At 41.0% G+C, this 16,987-nt stretch overlaps 1 protein-coding gene across 1 annotated transcript; it reads left to right on the forward strand.

Moving 5' to 3' along the window:
* Positions 1-2,158: 2,158 nt before the first annotated feature.
* LOC121543953 (probable polypeptide N-acetylgalactosaminyltransferase 8) lies at positions 2,159-13,633 on the forward strand. Its single transcript, XM_041854075.1, has 11 exons — positions 2,159-2,351; positions 3,026-3,272; positions 3,518-3,684; positions 3,824-4,007; positions 4,100-4,297; positions 4,502-4,616; positions 4,797-4,982; positions 5,246-5,383; positions 5,654-5,749; positions 5,904-6,068; positions 13,499-13,633. Exons 1-11 carry the CDS (start codon positions 2,159-2,161, stop codon positions 13,631-13,633), a joined length of 1,824 nt encoding a protein of 607 aa, XP_041710009.1.
* Positions 13,634-16,987: the final 3,354 nt, after the last annotated feature.

Consider the following 16,987-nt stretch of genomic DNA (forward strand, 5'->3'; position numbering starts at 1 on the left):
GGCCAAATGAAGGAGTGTAGCTTTTTTTTGTTCTCTGTAAGCTTCTATTTAAGGCAACTGGTGCTGATGCTTTTCATGTGCTCCAGTTAGAGAAAGTAATTTTAAAACAGTGTTTATATTTGTAACATGATTGGAAATTGAATAGATTTCCTTTTTAACAGTACATAATTTAATTTACATTTTACACTTTTGTTATGATTAAGTTATTGGTTTAAGGTGTGACCTGTATATTAAATATTTGTGGTAATATGTCTCAAGCACTGTATGTATACATAACCAGGTCACATTGGCAATGTCGCAATGAAATATATATTTTTTTACCATGTTTCAATTGTTTACTTTTCAGTGCTCACTGAACATTGTTATTTAAGAGAGCCACACATACAATAGCTGGTGCCCTTAATTATGATATTGTGTGATGTACTGAATTACTGTTTTGCTATCTTTCTCTAAGTCAGTATAATACCATGCCAGGACATTGTTGATTTTATTGTAAGGTCCTACAACAAAAAGGAAGTGTGTGCATTCATTTCAATTAAATTAATTTCACAATCAATCATTGTGGTCTATTTGGAAATAATTTCATTGAGGGCATTCCACCTGATACGAAAAAAATTAATGAACATATAATTGAATAAATTGGTGTTTTACATTCCTTTCCTCTGCCCATTTGATTGGACCTTAGATCATTTTGATGCTGTATTACACAAACATTCAGCTTATGAGTTGATGGGGAAAAAAACTACAGCATTACCATGCAGGTAGAGTGAGAGGTGAACATACGGGCCAGAGGAAGCAGAGAAGGTATGGTGGTCACAGAGTTAACAACGTATCATTGTTCCCTGCCTCTATTCATCATGCATTCTGTGCTCAATCCCCATCTATCAGACAGGGTCAGTGGTTAATCGTATGCATCCAGACCCTCATGAGGCTTGGTTTGAGCTCTGTGAGCAAGTTAGACACAGGGGAAATTGAGATATGCTTCAATGCTCCGTTCAGCCTGGTCTCATAGACTAGACGTAACATATGATATGTTAGGTTTGGTATGGTTACATAAGTAGCAGGTTACTTGAGGCAAAAACAAAAGGAGGGTGGTTGGTTGAGTGTATAACGTGAACGTCTAGCAACCCAAAGGTTGTGTGTTTGATTCTCATCATGGACAACTTTAGCATTTTAGCTTATTAGCAACTTTCCAACTACATACTACTTTTTAGTTACTTTGCAACTACTTAGCATGTTAGCTAACCCTTCCCCTAACCTTAACCCATTAACTTAACTCCTAACCCTTTAACCTACCTCCTAACCCTGACCTTAAACCCTAACCCCAGCCTTGCTAACGTTAGCCACCACTTAACATTAGCGTTAGCCACCTAACCAATTGGAATTCGTAACATACATTATCATATATCTTGTAAATTCGTAACATATTGTAAGAATTGCAATTCGTAACATATCATACGAATTGTAATTCGTAAACATACTGTATCATACTAATTGGATGATGGACAACCACAAATTAATACATACCATACGAAACGTAACATATCATTCTAAGTGGTGTTTCTCGGATCTACATACAGAATAATACGAAATGCTCTGAGACCAGGTTGCTCCGTTACCCCTTAAAGCAGGTGGTCAACTAGCTTTTTGGTTACTCTAGAATGGAGACGAGCTACATATACTCTTTATTGTGGGCTTGAGTTTGAATTACAAGAAAAAGTGCTAGTGACAGCCAAGACCATCACTTTCAGAGAGCCCCACCTTTGCAGCCTGTAGTATTGTGGCTTTTGGCCTTTATTCCAATCAACAATGACTTGAATGCCAAATGAATGGTTGGATGCATGTTTTTGACCTGTTCAGTTGTGCAAATATTTACAAAAGGGGTTGGTATCATTATACTTACATCTTTCAGGACAAAAGGCTATGAAGTTACAAGGTAAAGATGAATGGGCCAAAGGCAAATATAAGTGACTGTGTGCTTTTGCTCAGAAACTCATTTGAATATTAGGACGAGAAACTCACACCCACTGAGTGCCAGCCAGGTATGGTACACCTCACACTCCCCCCTTTCAGGCGAACCTGGATCTTAGTGGGACAGTGAGAGAGGAAGGCCATCCTGTCTGTATCCCCAGGCTGAGCACTCACACACAGAGGGACGATGAGGCTAGGCTGGGTCCGAGGGCTGGCCCCTTTGCTGGCCATGGCTGCTGGAATACTCTACATCACATCCATTAAGCGGGAGGTTCATTCTCATGGGGAGAGACTGCAGAGGGCCCATCAGAATGACTCGGTCAGGGGCCAGGACATGCTCAAGAGGCTGGAGAAGATGGAAGCTCACATCGAGAAGCTGGGTAAGTCTCAATCTCCTTCATTTAACTGTGACTTACCTGGAAGAGAAATGCCAGTAGCTCTGTCCACACACTGTACCTGGACTACAGTCTGCCACTGTTCTAGATGGTAGGGCAGATTTAGAGGGTAGGATTTTACGACGGTTACATCAAGGTTCTGAGTGGCGCAGTGGTCTAAGGCACTGCATCGCAGTGCTAACTGTGCCACTAGAGATCCTGGTTCGAATCCAGGCTCTGTCGCAGCCGGCCGCGACCGGGAGACTCATGGGCGGCGCACAATTGGCCCAGCGTCGTCCAGGGTAGGGGAGGGAATGGCCGGCAGGGATGTAGCTCAGTTGATAGAGCATGGCGTTTGCAACGCCAGGGTTGTGGGTTCGATTCCCACGGGGGGCCAGTATAAAAAAATTATGTATTCACTAACTGTAAGTCGCTCTGGATAAGAGCGTCTGCTAAATGACTAAAATGTAAATGTAAATGTAAGGTCATTCTCCAAGGATGCAAACAGTGACTGAAGCTATCTAAGTAAGTTCATGCTCTGTTGTTATCAAAAGGAGAGACTCCTATGGCTCAACCAGTCATCTGTCTTTCATTGATTCTGGCAGCCTTAAACAATCTGAATTATACAGTCATAACCAATGTATTACAGTGTGATGAACAGCTGTCATGTGTGTTCACAGTGAAGTCAATCAACAACGGGATCAGTCTGAAAGAGGGGCAGGCTGTGAAGGCTCCCGAGGTCAAGAAGGAGAGGAAGGTGGTGAAGAAGTTGTACCCCAACTCAGCTCTGTTTACAAGCTGGGGTGACGAGCTCTCAGAGGAGGAGCAGAAAGAGGCAGAGGGGCTGTTTCAGATGTATGGATACAATGCCTTCCTGAGTGACAGACTACCCCTGAACAGGGAAATCCCTGATACTCGCGATCCTAAGTAAATCATTTTCCTCATCTCTCCTCCACCTCTACACAATAAATGATGTATAACTCAAGACTTCTGAATTCTAATCACAGTCTGTTGCATCCGAGGTCATCCAAGGTCAATTCCATCTCCAGCACTGTGAATGCAATTTCACGAATGACATTGAAATTGACAATAACTTTAAGAGTGAAACAGCAGCTTTGGTGAAGTGAATGAATGATATGAGCAAGACCAAATGTTTTTGTTGTGCCTGTTAGGTGTGCTAATCACCAGTACCCCCATGACCTGCCCACCATCAGCGTGGTGTTGATCTACTTGGACGAGGCCCTGTCCATCATCAAGAGAGCTGTCCGCAGCATCATAGACAAGACCCCCCAACGCCTGCTCAAAGACATCATACTGGTGGATGACCACAGCTCCAATGGTTTGCCTAATTGGTCTCTTCTCGCCACTTAGAAACATTTGAAATTACATTTGTTAACATTTAGATTGAACTTTGATTGAAAGGTGTGGCTTTCAACTTTTGTTGCGTACCACTGATTTGCAAGTGTCTGCTTTCACAGAGGATCTAAAGGAGAAGTTGGACGTCTACATCAGCTTCATCCAAGAAGAGCGTCCGGGCCTGGTGAAGAGAGTGAGACACTCAGAGCAGCTCGGTCTCACACAGGCCCGCCTCTCAGGGTGGAGGGAAGCTGAAGGAGATGTGGTGGCCATCTTGGATGCCCACATAGAGGTCCATGTGGAATGGTAGTCTAAATGTTTTTTGTTATAAAATATCTCAGCGAGACTTTTTGAGTCCCCCCCAACGTGGTGTTTTCACTCTGTGTTTGTGTGAACAGGGCTGAGCCTCTGTTAGCTCGGATAAAGGAGGACCGCACGTTGGTGTTGACACCGGTGTTTGACAAAGTCAATTTCGATGACTTGACAGTCACACGTTATGGGCCTGCTGCAGACGCCTTTGACTGGGCCCTGTGGTGTATGTACGAGTCCTTCAGACCGGAGTGGTACGCCCTGAAAGACAAGTCACAGCCAGGAAAGTGAGTTGTTCATGATTTCATCATAGGATGATAGTCCAGTTTCACAATTCTGTTTAAATAGGTGATGAGGAAAGCACAGCATTGGGTGGAAAATCTCACCTAATATTTACACCTGGATTATTATTTTGCGTTATCTACACATTAAAATGAATGTCACTTCTTCCAGTGTAGAAATGACCATGATTTGTACTGTATGTTTATCAGGAGCCCCTCCATTATGGGCATACTAGTGGTTGATCGGCTGTTTTTTGGGGAAATTGGTGCTCTCGATGGTGGTATGAAGATCTATGGAGGTGAAAATGTTGAACTGGGCATCCGGGTAAGCCCGTCTGCTACAGTTGCTAAATGAATGTTTGAAATCAAAGCAGACTTGTGTTTGCAGAATTATTTTCTGTTCTTTATTCATTCAGTTTGAACAAACCAATCTATATCCAACATCCAGACACTTCAGTCCATATCTATAAACTCTTCCTTCTCTCTTGGTGTGTGGTTTGTCTAGGTGTGGCTGTGTGGTGGAAGTGTTGAGGTCATACCTTGTTCTAAAATAGCCCACATCGAGAGGGCCCATAAACCCTATCTCCCCGATCTGAGCATTACAATGAAGAGGAATGCTCTGAGAGTGGCTGAGGTCTGGATGGATGAATACAAACATAATGTCAACATCGCCTGGAACCTCCCACTGAAGGTACTGTACAGAACAAACCATTCAAAAAGTAGGTTTTGTTCAGCTGCTCCTATAGAATAACAATAATCGCTGTTATGCATGCTTTGTGTTTGAAAAGAAGTAGACTAGACAGTAAATATTATGAAAACTGTTTATTACTCAATGCCATAATAAAGATCATAGGATATATATGAAATGATGGAGGTAAACAAAAATGGATAATAGGTGGATTGTTCACATGGCCTGTGTTTCTGATTTAGAAATCTTCCTCTTTCTCACCACAGGACCATGGCATAGACATTGGGGATGTTTCAGAGAGGAAGAAGTTGAGAAAGAGGCTGAACTGCAAGCCCTTCCAGTGGTATCTGGACAACGTGTATCCCATGTTAGACCCCCTGGGTGACTTGCTTGGTTATGGAGCTGTGAGTGATGCTGAAACATTTATCATTGTTCTGGAATTATTTCCTCACCAACTGTGTTTGTTGGCATGCATGGCATCCTTCTTTCAATAGGATGCAGGGCCACCCGACTAGAATCGCCAGGTCGCAGTTGTAAATGAGAACTTGTTCTCAACTGGCTTACCTGGTTAAATAAAGGTGAAAAAAAAAAAAAAAAAAAAAACATCCAACTCATTATCAGGATAGGAATCTGCACTTTTATAACTGTTTAATCTCTGTCTATAACATCAACAGCTGGTCAATGACCTGAAGATGGATCTCTGTATAGATCAGGGCCCAGTTCCAGGGAACACACCTATTGTGTATGGCTGCCATTATTTTGGTCCACAGGTTTGTAGAATCATTGCTTAGTATTTCAGAATTTAACTGCATGTATAATATGGTGCATCCTATGGCAGACCTGGGATTCAACCCATACCACAATGCAAAGTACTGTCAATACCACAGACTCAGAAAAGCCTAAATATCTATCCTCTCTGTCCAGAACTGTTATTATCGAGCCAGTCGGGAAATCTACATTGGAGGCATCAAGTCTCACAAGTACAACAGTAATCGCTGTCTGGTGGACACTGGCACTCGAACTCCAGGACTGTATGAGTGCAAGGTGGCCAAGCAGAAGGGATTCCACATGCTCTGGGACTTTCAACAGGTAAGCACTTGTCGTATATGATGAATGGTGGCAATTATTGCTATCAACAAAGAGTCCGCTATGCTGCATCGTGTTCAAAGCTTTTATTAAAATCACGAGATTTACAGCATAGGTACAGACCCGCGGTGTCCGGAGAACGGCTCCTCAGATTGCCATGGCCGTTCTGACGTCTCATCGTTTAACCCCTATTTATAAACAATGCAAAAAGAGGGGTGACTCCCTCTTCTGGCCAATCACCAGTCTCCCCTGGGGCATCACCCTCCAAACGCTACATTTGAACTAAGATCATAAAACAACATTCTTTGTTCCTCCAAAACATTTAACAAAGGCATAATCTTCAGATACGATATTCTCCCCCTTCGAGACGAAATAAACGTCTCGAAAACAAACAGAATAGGATTATGACTAGTAACAATTTATCTTATTGAGTATCTTTAACCTTAAACCAAACACATTCTCCTCTAGAGTGTAAATACCTTTCTATGAAATACCTGTTTATGAAGTGTGAATACATTACTATCTTTATGAAGTGTGAATACATTACTATGAAATATGAAGAAATCTCTATGGAGTGTAAGAGCGAAAAACTGTCCGGCAGCCATCTTTTCAGATCCATCAATCAAGACAGTAAAATTCTCTCACGGTCCCTCTGCCCCAGGCAACCACCTCGGTACTCCTGATAACCTCATAAATCATGTAAATGCATTTGAAACTATGATGCCATTAACTACACAGGTACGCCCCTGCAAACAAAATCCTATCAATAAATATTCATTGCAAGGCTGGTCAACCCATTGGACCTTAACAGTGAACCTCTCCCTGCCTAAATTCCTGTCCCTAAGCATCACCGAAATAAACAAAAACATCTAAGATCCTCACATGTATTCAATAACATAAACATCATTCTACAAAAATTAATCCCTAAGGCTATTACACAAATTATGTATTACACATGTCTATATTTCATTGCAGACACTGGAATGTAGTCCCCTCTTCCAATGGACTTGTTGATGATGGAATCAGCCACACCCTCCTTGTTTCATCTCCTCCAGTCATATTGTCCCTTCATATTGTCTTTGTTTGAGTCACATGTTCCCCCAAATGCTTCTGGAATGAAAAGAAACGACCAAACAGTATCTTTTGCAAAACAACCACTTTCAAATTAAACCTCAATTTCACCTAAGAATTTTTAAAAAATGATATATAAATGATGTATGAATCACATTATCCATTCCCCCTTTGATTCATAAATCATACTAAAAATCACACTAATATTGAACAATTTTTAAAAAAATCATCAAATAATCAAAAATGATATTTATCCATCAGTTCCACGTGTCCATCTTTATCCAGAACAGGAACAGTCACCACCGGCATCTGAGTGTTGTCTCCAGGCATCACTCTCCAACCTATCTCAATATCATAGCTTTCTCAAAGGTCAGTAACAAATTACACAAACATCACACAGTGTTATCAAAGCTGAAACTAAAATCTGACCCATCACTGCCCCTACTGGCCTAATTGATCTTGCAACCAAATCCTCTCAGATCTCCCAAACACATCCCTTATAATGCATCTATAACCCAAGTGATATTATCTGAACTATCTGGACTCAAAGTATAACTAATATTTATCAATATGATCTTCCCAAATGTTACACCATACCATTAATAAAGTCCCCCCTTCTCCCTTAGACTTATCCTTCAATGATAGGCTTAAAGCCTATGACATGTCACCCTTCATCCTATTTTGAACTCTAGTTTCAAATTGATCTGTGTTCGGTGCTACTCCTCTTTTAATAGTAAAAGCCTCATATGGAAGCTTCAACGTTGACCTGTAACCAAATCCTGTCCATCCCTAATGTAAGAATATAGATGCTTTATCACAAACCCACCAAATATCTCTAAAATTCCCCATAGTCACATTGTCAGTCAAAAGCTAATCATTTAACCATCAAAGTCCTAAGTAACATATTATTTGTCATTACTACCCTTAAAGTCATGCTTATCCAAAGTTATCATATAACCTCACAATCTGATATTCCCATAAACATACCCCTTATATTCTATGTTCTATAAAACAACTTTTAGCCCTCAATGTTTCACCTGAATACTTCAGGGTTCCGTTGTTACCTGATTTCCTTTCCATCTAACAAATGCACCCAAATTAATTCACTTAACCCAATTCCACCTACCCCTAGGCTTAAACCACTGTTCTGACAACGACATTATTTTATCTGTCAATGACTGTTGCTGATACCACAGTTATGACAAAGCATAACACTGACCCATACCTGACAGAGGGCGCGCGACCGTCTAACATGTCTGGTGCTGGAATCCTCAACAGACATGGACCTCAAGATTCCTCACTGATCTTACAGAATGAGTTAATCTATCTCTAATTTCCACAACAGAAGAACGAGCGGTACTGATCAGATACCTCTCCCTGTCTGTCATCAAAATCAAAGACCTCATCCTGTCCTCCATGATGAATCTATATTCTCTCTACTACTCTCTGTTCTCCTATTTTAACCCTATTTCGTACTATCATTGACAGCACTCTCCATCCGTAACATAAACCCCTGAGTCCTTCTTGCTAACCCCCTTTAATTTCAGAACAGTTGTTGTCGATGCCATACTCCCTACATCGTATCATTAATCCCTTCCAAAGTTACCATTAAAGTAGTTGATTTAGTTGCTGTATCAACCCTAATTACTTCTAGTGCAAAGGTTCCCATTATCCTCGGTGTATTATCTACTGTTGGAGTGACTCCTGTCCATTCAGTTCTACTCCTCCTGAACTCCCTCCATGACTGTGGAGGCTACAACAGACCTCAACTCTTCCATTATAAGCGTTACTTTGTGAATTACATAGCCCTTTAACCAATAATTCTTAACCGGAACAAATTCTAATGCTTGCACTAGATAAGTACACATATTCTCCCTGACCTTTCTCTGTCTCTCTCTCTGTGAAAGAAACGTCATCATCCTAAATGGCATATTATAATTATTATTCTCCTAACCCTAATAACAGTATTTTCCCCCTATAATTGATGCTGGACCCTTATAATCAAATGCGCTATATTTATGGCTTTAATAACTATCAATGTTGAAAGAATTAAATTGCTTCTCCCTGTTGTTATAATAGACTCACGTGTTGATGTCCTTAGTTACTCCTAATTTTCCCCAGTTTTCCCCTAAGACTTTGAACTCTTTACTTGTACTTCCCTCTATCACCACTAGTGTCACTTTTTCCCCAAATCTCAGTCCTTTCTCTAAATCCCTGACTTTCAAACTACAAAATACCCCTATAATTACCTTGATCTCCCTGCTGGGAACTGTAACTATAGATACTCAATCACCCTCAATCTTTTCTTATCATTCAGCAACACATACTTTCTCAATGCATCTGCCCCTAACAGATCTAACCTCCTACCATATCTTCCCACTAAACTCTAAAATGTCATTCATCACTTCTCTCTCTGTCTTACTACTAACTTTGAAACTTAGCTTACTGTCTCAGAGTTCCTTCAACCCTAGTTCTCCTAACTTATTTTAATCTAATCTTTTCTCTCATAACATTTACACCTTTTCCCCCTGATTTTCCCAAAATCCCTTACCACCAAATTTTTAGAATATGTGATTGGGAAAGTTCCCCACCTGCTTCTGACTCATTACACACAGACTTGGCAAAACCGACTAAACACCTTTAGCCTAACCTCAAATCTCTTTGTGTACGAATGTAACCCAGAATAACAGTCACCCCTTTTAACTTTTCAGACAGATTGTCTTAATAGACAGTCTAGTGTACATCTTATTGTACAATTCAATTCTCTTCCCAACACTGCAATAACAGTATCTTCTAATATTAGTATGTCTATTTTGATTAACTGTTTTACCACCTCAAATCCCTATCCTAATTCGTTATCAATTAGTGAGATGTTTAACCTCTTTAGGCCTAAACCCAAATAAGTTTTTCCCCTATTCACTATCACTTCTAATGGCCGGTTGTTTCAACTGTTATCTATTTTCTCTTCTCCTCTAATCGAGGCTCTCAGCAATGCACCCCCCTTCATCTCTTCTAGAACAGGTGATCTTCACTTTCTCCTTCATCTTCCTCTGTTGTTTTCTCCTGTTCTTGGGATTCTCTCAGCAGTTTTCTTGGTCCTGTTCCTTCTCGTCGTTGACATATCAGTATTCTTCAACCTTAGTTCCAAGTTCTGTCCTCGAAATATCATCTTCCATCATCTTCTTACTAGTGGGCTCTTCTTGACCTCAATGTGTTCTTCTCCTTCCATTCTTGAATTCTTCATCCAATCGTGTTACTTCTTATTCGATTTATCCAGGCATGATAAGTAATCTGCCTATATCTCCATTTCTTCTTTGCTCTTGTACCCTTCTTTCTTCAACCTTCATCAGAGATCAAGTCTCCAGTATCCTTCTTTCCTCTCTTGCCACTTCCTTCTGATCACAGAGTCACCTCCACCCATGGCCTCTCATCAATCACTCTCATCTTCATCCTCCTCATCTCCTTCACGTTCCATCCTGCTTAGCCTCCCTCTTTTTTCCAGACATTCCTATTGTTGGGATCCTTTTCTTCATCAGTTTTTCTTCTCTTCATCTTTATCTTCATCTTTCTGAACCTCATTCTTCTCTTCGTTTCCAGACATCTCGGTTTTTCTTACTTCTGAAGTTTTGAATTCATCTTCATCGTCGTTTCTGCTCGTATTCGTCTTCATCTCTGATGCCATAATCACCATGCTAGATGATCACTGAAAGCTTCCTTCTCGTAAGGTGGGTGTCTTTCTGCTGAATCCGTATGCGAGAAAGGTGTACTAACATCTGCCATTAGTCTTTCTAACACTACTCTCTAACCCTACTTTGATTAAAAAATGACTATTTTAATCAATTTTCCCCTATATCAAGCCTTTTATATTCCTTTATTGTGAACTATGTTATTTTAGACTGTATAGCCTATGGCTTCCCCCCTTAAATTATTAATATAACCCAAAGAACCCCCAAAAAAAAAAAAAAAATTGTTAGATTATTTTTTTATTTTATTTTTTTCCTCCCCAAAAAATCTAATAAAATCAAATATGAATATTAAAAAAAAAATCAATTAAATGCCTTATTCAAAAACCCTTTAATTAAAAAAAAAAAACCAATTAAAAACTCAATTAAAAATTATGAATAATTTAAAACCAATTTTTTATTCCTATATCACCAATTTATCAATTAGTGTTGACTATCTTACCACAACCCATCAACTGCCAGTAAATGCAAATTAGTCATCTTCAGACTAAAATACCCATAAACAAAGCCTTTAACCCCTTGCTCTAACCCCTAATTATCATAAATTTACAGAAGAATCCTCAATCCATCCTTGATTCCCAACACATCTGTAATCAAACCCCAGTGATACACAGAGCTTCCAAAATGCAATTTTTAATGAAATAGTATTTGCCAAGCCTATGTAAAATTGTCATAACATCACATATCTTGTTAGGATGATTTTGTGTACTAGCCTGATCCGATCCTCTCGTCTGCCTCGTCACACCTTGTCACGTGACGCACACGTCAGCCCCTTCTCTCTCGCTCCTCTCGTTCCATGTTCCTCTCATATTTCAAAAAACATAGAAACACACAAGATTTCAGCAGTTTATGCAATTAACAAAGTTATCCACATTCAATATTCGTCCGTTCTACATTCGTTCTAAGACTTTAACTCAGGACTAATTATAGATCACTCACAAACATTTTGATTTTAATCCGTCATTTAATTATTTAATTCAATCTATTATAATCCGTTATCATATATTTAATTTATAAATTCAATAGGTCCCAAAACAAGTTTCATCTTAACCCACCGCCGTTTAAACTTATAAGATTCGTGTTAAAATCTCTTTATGCGTATTTGTTCCGTCGTCTGTGTTCCTCTGTCTCCCCCTGCAGTTTAACCAATGTGTTGTTTTGCAGAATCCCACGCATGCGCAAATATCATTTTAACCTCATGCTTGAGTTTTAGCATCCCCTCGTGGTGTCGTTTAGTGCCGTAAAACAAAACGTTCCCTAATCTCGTGCCATAAACTCCCCTTTCTGTAGTGTAGTGTCGCAAAATTAAACGCATGCGCACATCCATTCAAGCCCATGCTTACCACATAATAGAACGCCCGCGTTCTACCTCAGTTTCTCTATTTTACACTTATAACCAGACAATAACACATAACATAACTCACATTTGCGTAGAACTTTCAGTTCCACCTACATACAAACAAGTTTAAGAGGCTTGAATCCATCGCAGTGGACCTCCAAGGTTGAAGTTATCATGTAGCACGCAACACATTTAGCATTTAGCCTTTAGCATTTGCTAACTGCGACCTACGACATGTAACAAAACCCGCATTGCGTCTTTAATTGATTACTGTTTCGTTTGCCCTAAATTTATTCTGCCGTGGGTATAGGCTACTTCTACGAGCGATCCCCCCCAATGCAACTATCCCGTCGAACAGAAACTGAGTAAGCCATCCCCAAGAAATGTTCAACCAAACCCCAGTCCAAGACTGACCTGGAAAGTCCTAACGCCCTTCCAGGATTTTGGCCCACCATGCGGTCGCCTCGTCACGAGGGCTTGTCTAAACCTGCAATGCTCTAAAATTGTATACATATCTGAATTTCCCATTGTCACCCGTTACCAATGGACCATCTTAATGCTCTAAATTATCATTGTCTATTGTTACCAATGAAATAACATTTTAGCAGACTCCAGTCGACCGCAATAACGCCACCGAGGCCAGGTCGAAATGGAACATCTCTCCAGTGTACACAAGTCATATCCAATCTAACAAACTCCGAAGCGGTAAGAAAACACTCACCATTTTTTTTTTTTTCCACGCTTCAGAGTGAGTCAGCCCGGCGATTGACTGAGGCAAGGAAGAGACGCAAACCCAGCCCCACGTTGGGCGCCATTATGTCGTATATGATGAATGGTGGCAATTATTGCTATCAACAAAGAGTCCGCTATGCTGCATCGTGTTCAAAGCTTTTATTAAAATCACGAGATTTACAGCATAGGTACAGACCCGCGGTGTCCGGAGAACGGCTCCTCAGATTGCCATGGCCGTTCTGACGTCTCATCGTTTAACCCCTATTTATAAACAATGCAAAAAGAGGGGTGACTCCCTCTTCTGGCCAATCACCAGTCTCCCCTGGGGCATCACCCTCCAAACGCTACATTTGAACTAAGATCATAAAACAACATTCTTTGTTCCTCCAAAACATTTAACAAAGGCATAATCTTCAGATACGATACACTCCAACGTGAAATAGTGAAGTTGATGCTTATAAACTGTTGAAAACAAGGGAGATGTCTATGACATTTAAAGTTTTTTTTATTGTGTTGTTGTACAGTAGAATGTTTGCTGTGTTTTACAGGGAAAAGCCATCCAGAATAGACAGACAAAGAGATGTCTGGAGATTGCCCCAGGGGACGACACCTACTACCAGCTCATCATTCAGGAGTGCAGTGGGCAGCACTGGAAAATACAGAATCTGATAAAAGACTTCTGATACACTGAGATAGTTAGGCCTTCCAGAGACAATACAGCAGGACCATTGCTTCATTTGTAAATCGGGAGGTCCCGGAACACATAGTGAGGGCGAGAGGAGAGGGGGGGGTGGGAGTATCCGGGGGGCTCTGTGGTACCGGAACACATAGAGAAAAAAAGTGTCAAACACAACGTGGCAGTGCAGCAGACAGAGTAAACAGCCAAGTAGCCTATTGTCTATGGTGGTGAAACGGACAGCACTCTCCAAGGTGCTGATTAATCCAAAGCATTTTAGACGTCACTGCAGTATGCACACATACTTGAGTATAGCTGCGGGGCTTATACAAGTATGAATTTCTTATAGCCTAATTTTATAGACATCAATGTACAGCAACATTTTTAGACGACACTGCAGAACACCCGCCATATGCATATGCACACATACTCAGCTGTGGGGTTTACAAGACCTGAATTTCGTATAATTTTCAAGACATCAACGTAGCAGTAGAACAAATATCACCATATCGGAATAAAACTTAAAATAAAATAAATCAATGTAGGCTGCAGCAGAACACACATATGAGAATATATAGGCCTCTTGCCTATATGATAATATGAAGCAGATATTCAGATTACCTTCACAGTACCGAACAAGTTTGTAAAAAACAAAAACAAAAAAAAGTACTACCTTTGTTTTCAAAACCTCCCACAATGACTCCCCCATTTCAAGTCCATTTAACTCCTGAGAGTCAGTTTCTTGCTCAAAGCCATGAGTCGGCCTGTGGCTGTGACGTTTAGCCTTCTTCTAAGGCTGTTCTGAAGACTCTTGCTGTAGTGTCTATTTTTTTTTCTAATTTTGAGTGTTAACTATAACCTCGGTGTCCTCTTTAGCCTTGTCTACAAAGCTTGCTGCCACCAAATGTGCCTTGGTTCAGGAATTTTCAAAAACCTTTTTTCTGAGGGCTCTTTGTTATTTTTTTTACATCTGAGGCATAGGATGTTAATTTACTGTACATCCCACTCACTCTTTTGCTAGTTTAATCCCTCCAGTCGTTTCTAGACCCAAGCTCCCTACCTTTTTGCATGTTGTACAGCCCAACTTTTAGTTCTGCATGACAAGCCAGGGGTTATACGCTTGCTTGTTCTTGAACTACAAATTGCACCTGCTCTGAGCACTTCGTCAGTGGATGCACTGCCCCCTCCCCCCAGCTCCCTGTCTCTCTCTCCCGCTGAGTCTGACTCGCTATTAGGCCTACTAGCTAGTGGAGGTGCCGGTGGTGATGCTGAACTGGCGGGGTTAGCAGCACTGCTAGCTAAGGCATTACCATCAGGAACAGTTTGCCCCTCACTCCTCTCCTCCGGCACTGACAGTTCTCTGGCTCGTTCTGGGTTCGATTCACCAGCTTTCTCTGGATTTTTGGAGTTGAAAAATGTCATCAAACTAGATTGCCTTTTCTTATCCAGTTTTTATTTGGCTTTCCCACGATTCAAATTCAGTAGGGAGACGAATAGCCTAGGCTACATAACGTGATTACGTAGGCACGTCTTCACTAACTGACCACCACTAACAAGACCTGTGTCAACATCAGTTACTTACCCCACCGGCCCAACCCATAACCTCTAAGTACAAATAAGAGAGCAGGTCTGGAATCAGTGTGGCAGGATAGGATGATTACACAGAAGGATCACTGTGCTTTTACATTATGGTCTTTCTGGGGGACGGGAGAATTAACGAGGAGGCAACTTGATTTAAAGCTGATCGCTTTTATTAGAATGTCTACAGTGCGAACAGTGAAACAATTAATAAATCATGCCGCGAGAGGTATCGGATCCGGGCAAATAGATGCTGGAACAAACAAAGTCAAATCTGAGAGGTGCCGTATCCTGTTCCGGCTCAAATTAACCACTGAGCAGGACTATAGGAGTTATGCTGTGATCATAAGCAAGTGGGAAGGTGGTATTTCCCACATACGACTGTAAAATCCATTTGAACGCCCCTCCAACTGGTAATTACCAGTGGGAAACTCATCTCTCATTCTTGAGCTCTGACTTCTCCCACATGCTGACCTCATCTACTTAGGAAATTACCTTGATAACAGCATTTTCTGCAGTTAAATGCAACAACAAAACATTATTTACAAAAAAGCAATCTATAAATATGGTTTATGAACACTATAGTTTTTTACCAACATGATAGCTGTACTTATAGTTTATGGTTGACGCAGCTTGTTGGCCGTTAGCCTATCGGCTTTTCTCAACGAGTTCATACCACCCTGCATCCAACTGCTGGCTTGCATCTGAAGCTAAGCAGGGTTGGTCCTGGATGGGAGACTAGATGCTGCTGGAAGTGGTGTTGGAGGGCCATTAGTAGACACTGTTTCCTCTGGCCTAAAACAAATATCCCAATGCCCCAGGGCAGTGATAGGGGACATTGCCCTGTGTAGGGTGCCATCTTTCGGGTGGGATGTTAAACGGGTGTCCTGACTCTCTGTGGTCACTAAAGATTCCATGGCACTTATCGTAGGGGTGTTAACCCTGGTGTCCTGGCTAAATTCACACTCTAACCATCATGGCCACCTAATCATCCCCAATTGACTCATTCCTCTTCCCTGTAACTATTCCCTAGGTCGTTGCTGTAAATGAGAATGGGTTCTCAGTCAACTTACCTAGTAAAATAAAACAAAGCATGTGAATGCATCCAACTGGTATTTATGACTTCACAATTGATAAATCACACTTCTTTATGAACACAGCATTAACACAATGCTTTGGAAAACCAATCGGTAGTCAGCAGTGACATGACTGTGTGATCTTAGTGAGCTGTTGATTGGGGACAGATGTACTGTTTCTTCACAGAATGTGGCATGCTATTGAGCTGTGTTTTCCTTGGTCCTGAATGTAAATGCAAATAAATAATAAATATGATTCCTGTATTTACGCTCATTTGTGGTTTGTTATTGATTCACTGTAGATTTTCACCGAAGAGGGTCATTGAATATTTGTCTGCATTGACATCATATAGAGCTGAGTTGACATCAGTGTGGTTTTGAAGAAGTCCCGTCCTCGACTGCTCAGGGATTTCTGTATGAGTTCTCAGTGATGAACTTATCCCATGCATGGCCAGCCCTTTCTCCTACAGCTGCGGTGGCAGTGAGTTATATACAGAGATATTTTTGCTGTGGTTACATTTTTACATTTTAGTCATTTAGCAGACGCTCTTATCCAGAGCGACTTACAGTTAGTGAGTGCATACATTTTCATACTGGCCCCCCTGGCCCCCCGTGGGAATCGAACCCACAACCCTGGCATTGCAAACGCCATGCTCTACCAACTGAGCTACTACTGAACTGTATTTCTCAAACACATGCTTTTCACT

The sequence above is a fragment of the Coregonus clupeaformis genome, unplaced genomic scaffold (genome assembly GCF_020615455.1).
Source record: "Coregonus clupeaformis isolate EN_2021a unplaced genomic scaffold, ASM2061545v1 scaf3073, whole genome shotgun sequence".
Lineage (NCBI taxonomy): Eukaryota > Metazoa > Chordata > Actinopteri > Salmoniformes > Salmonidae > Coregonus > Coregonus clupeaformis.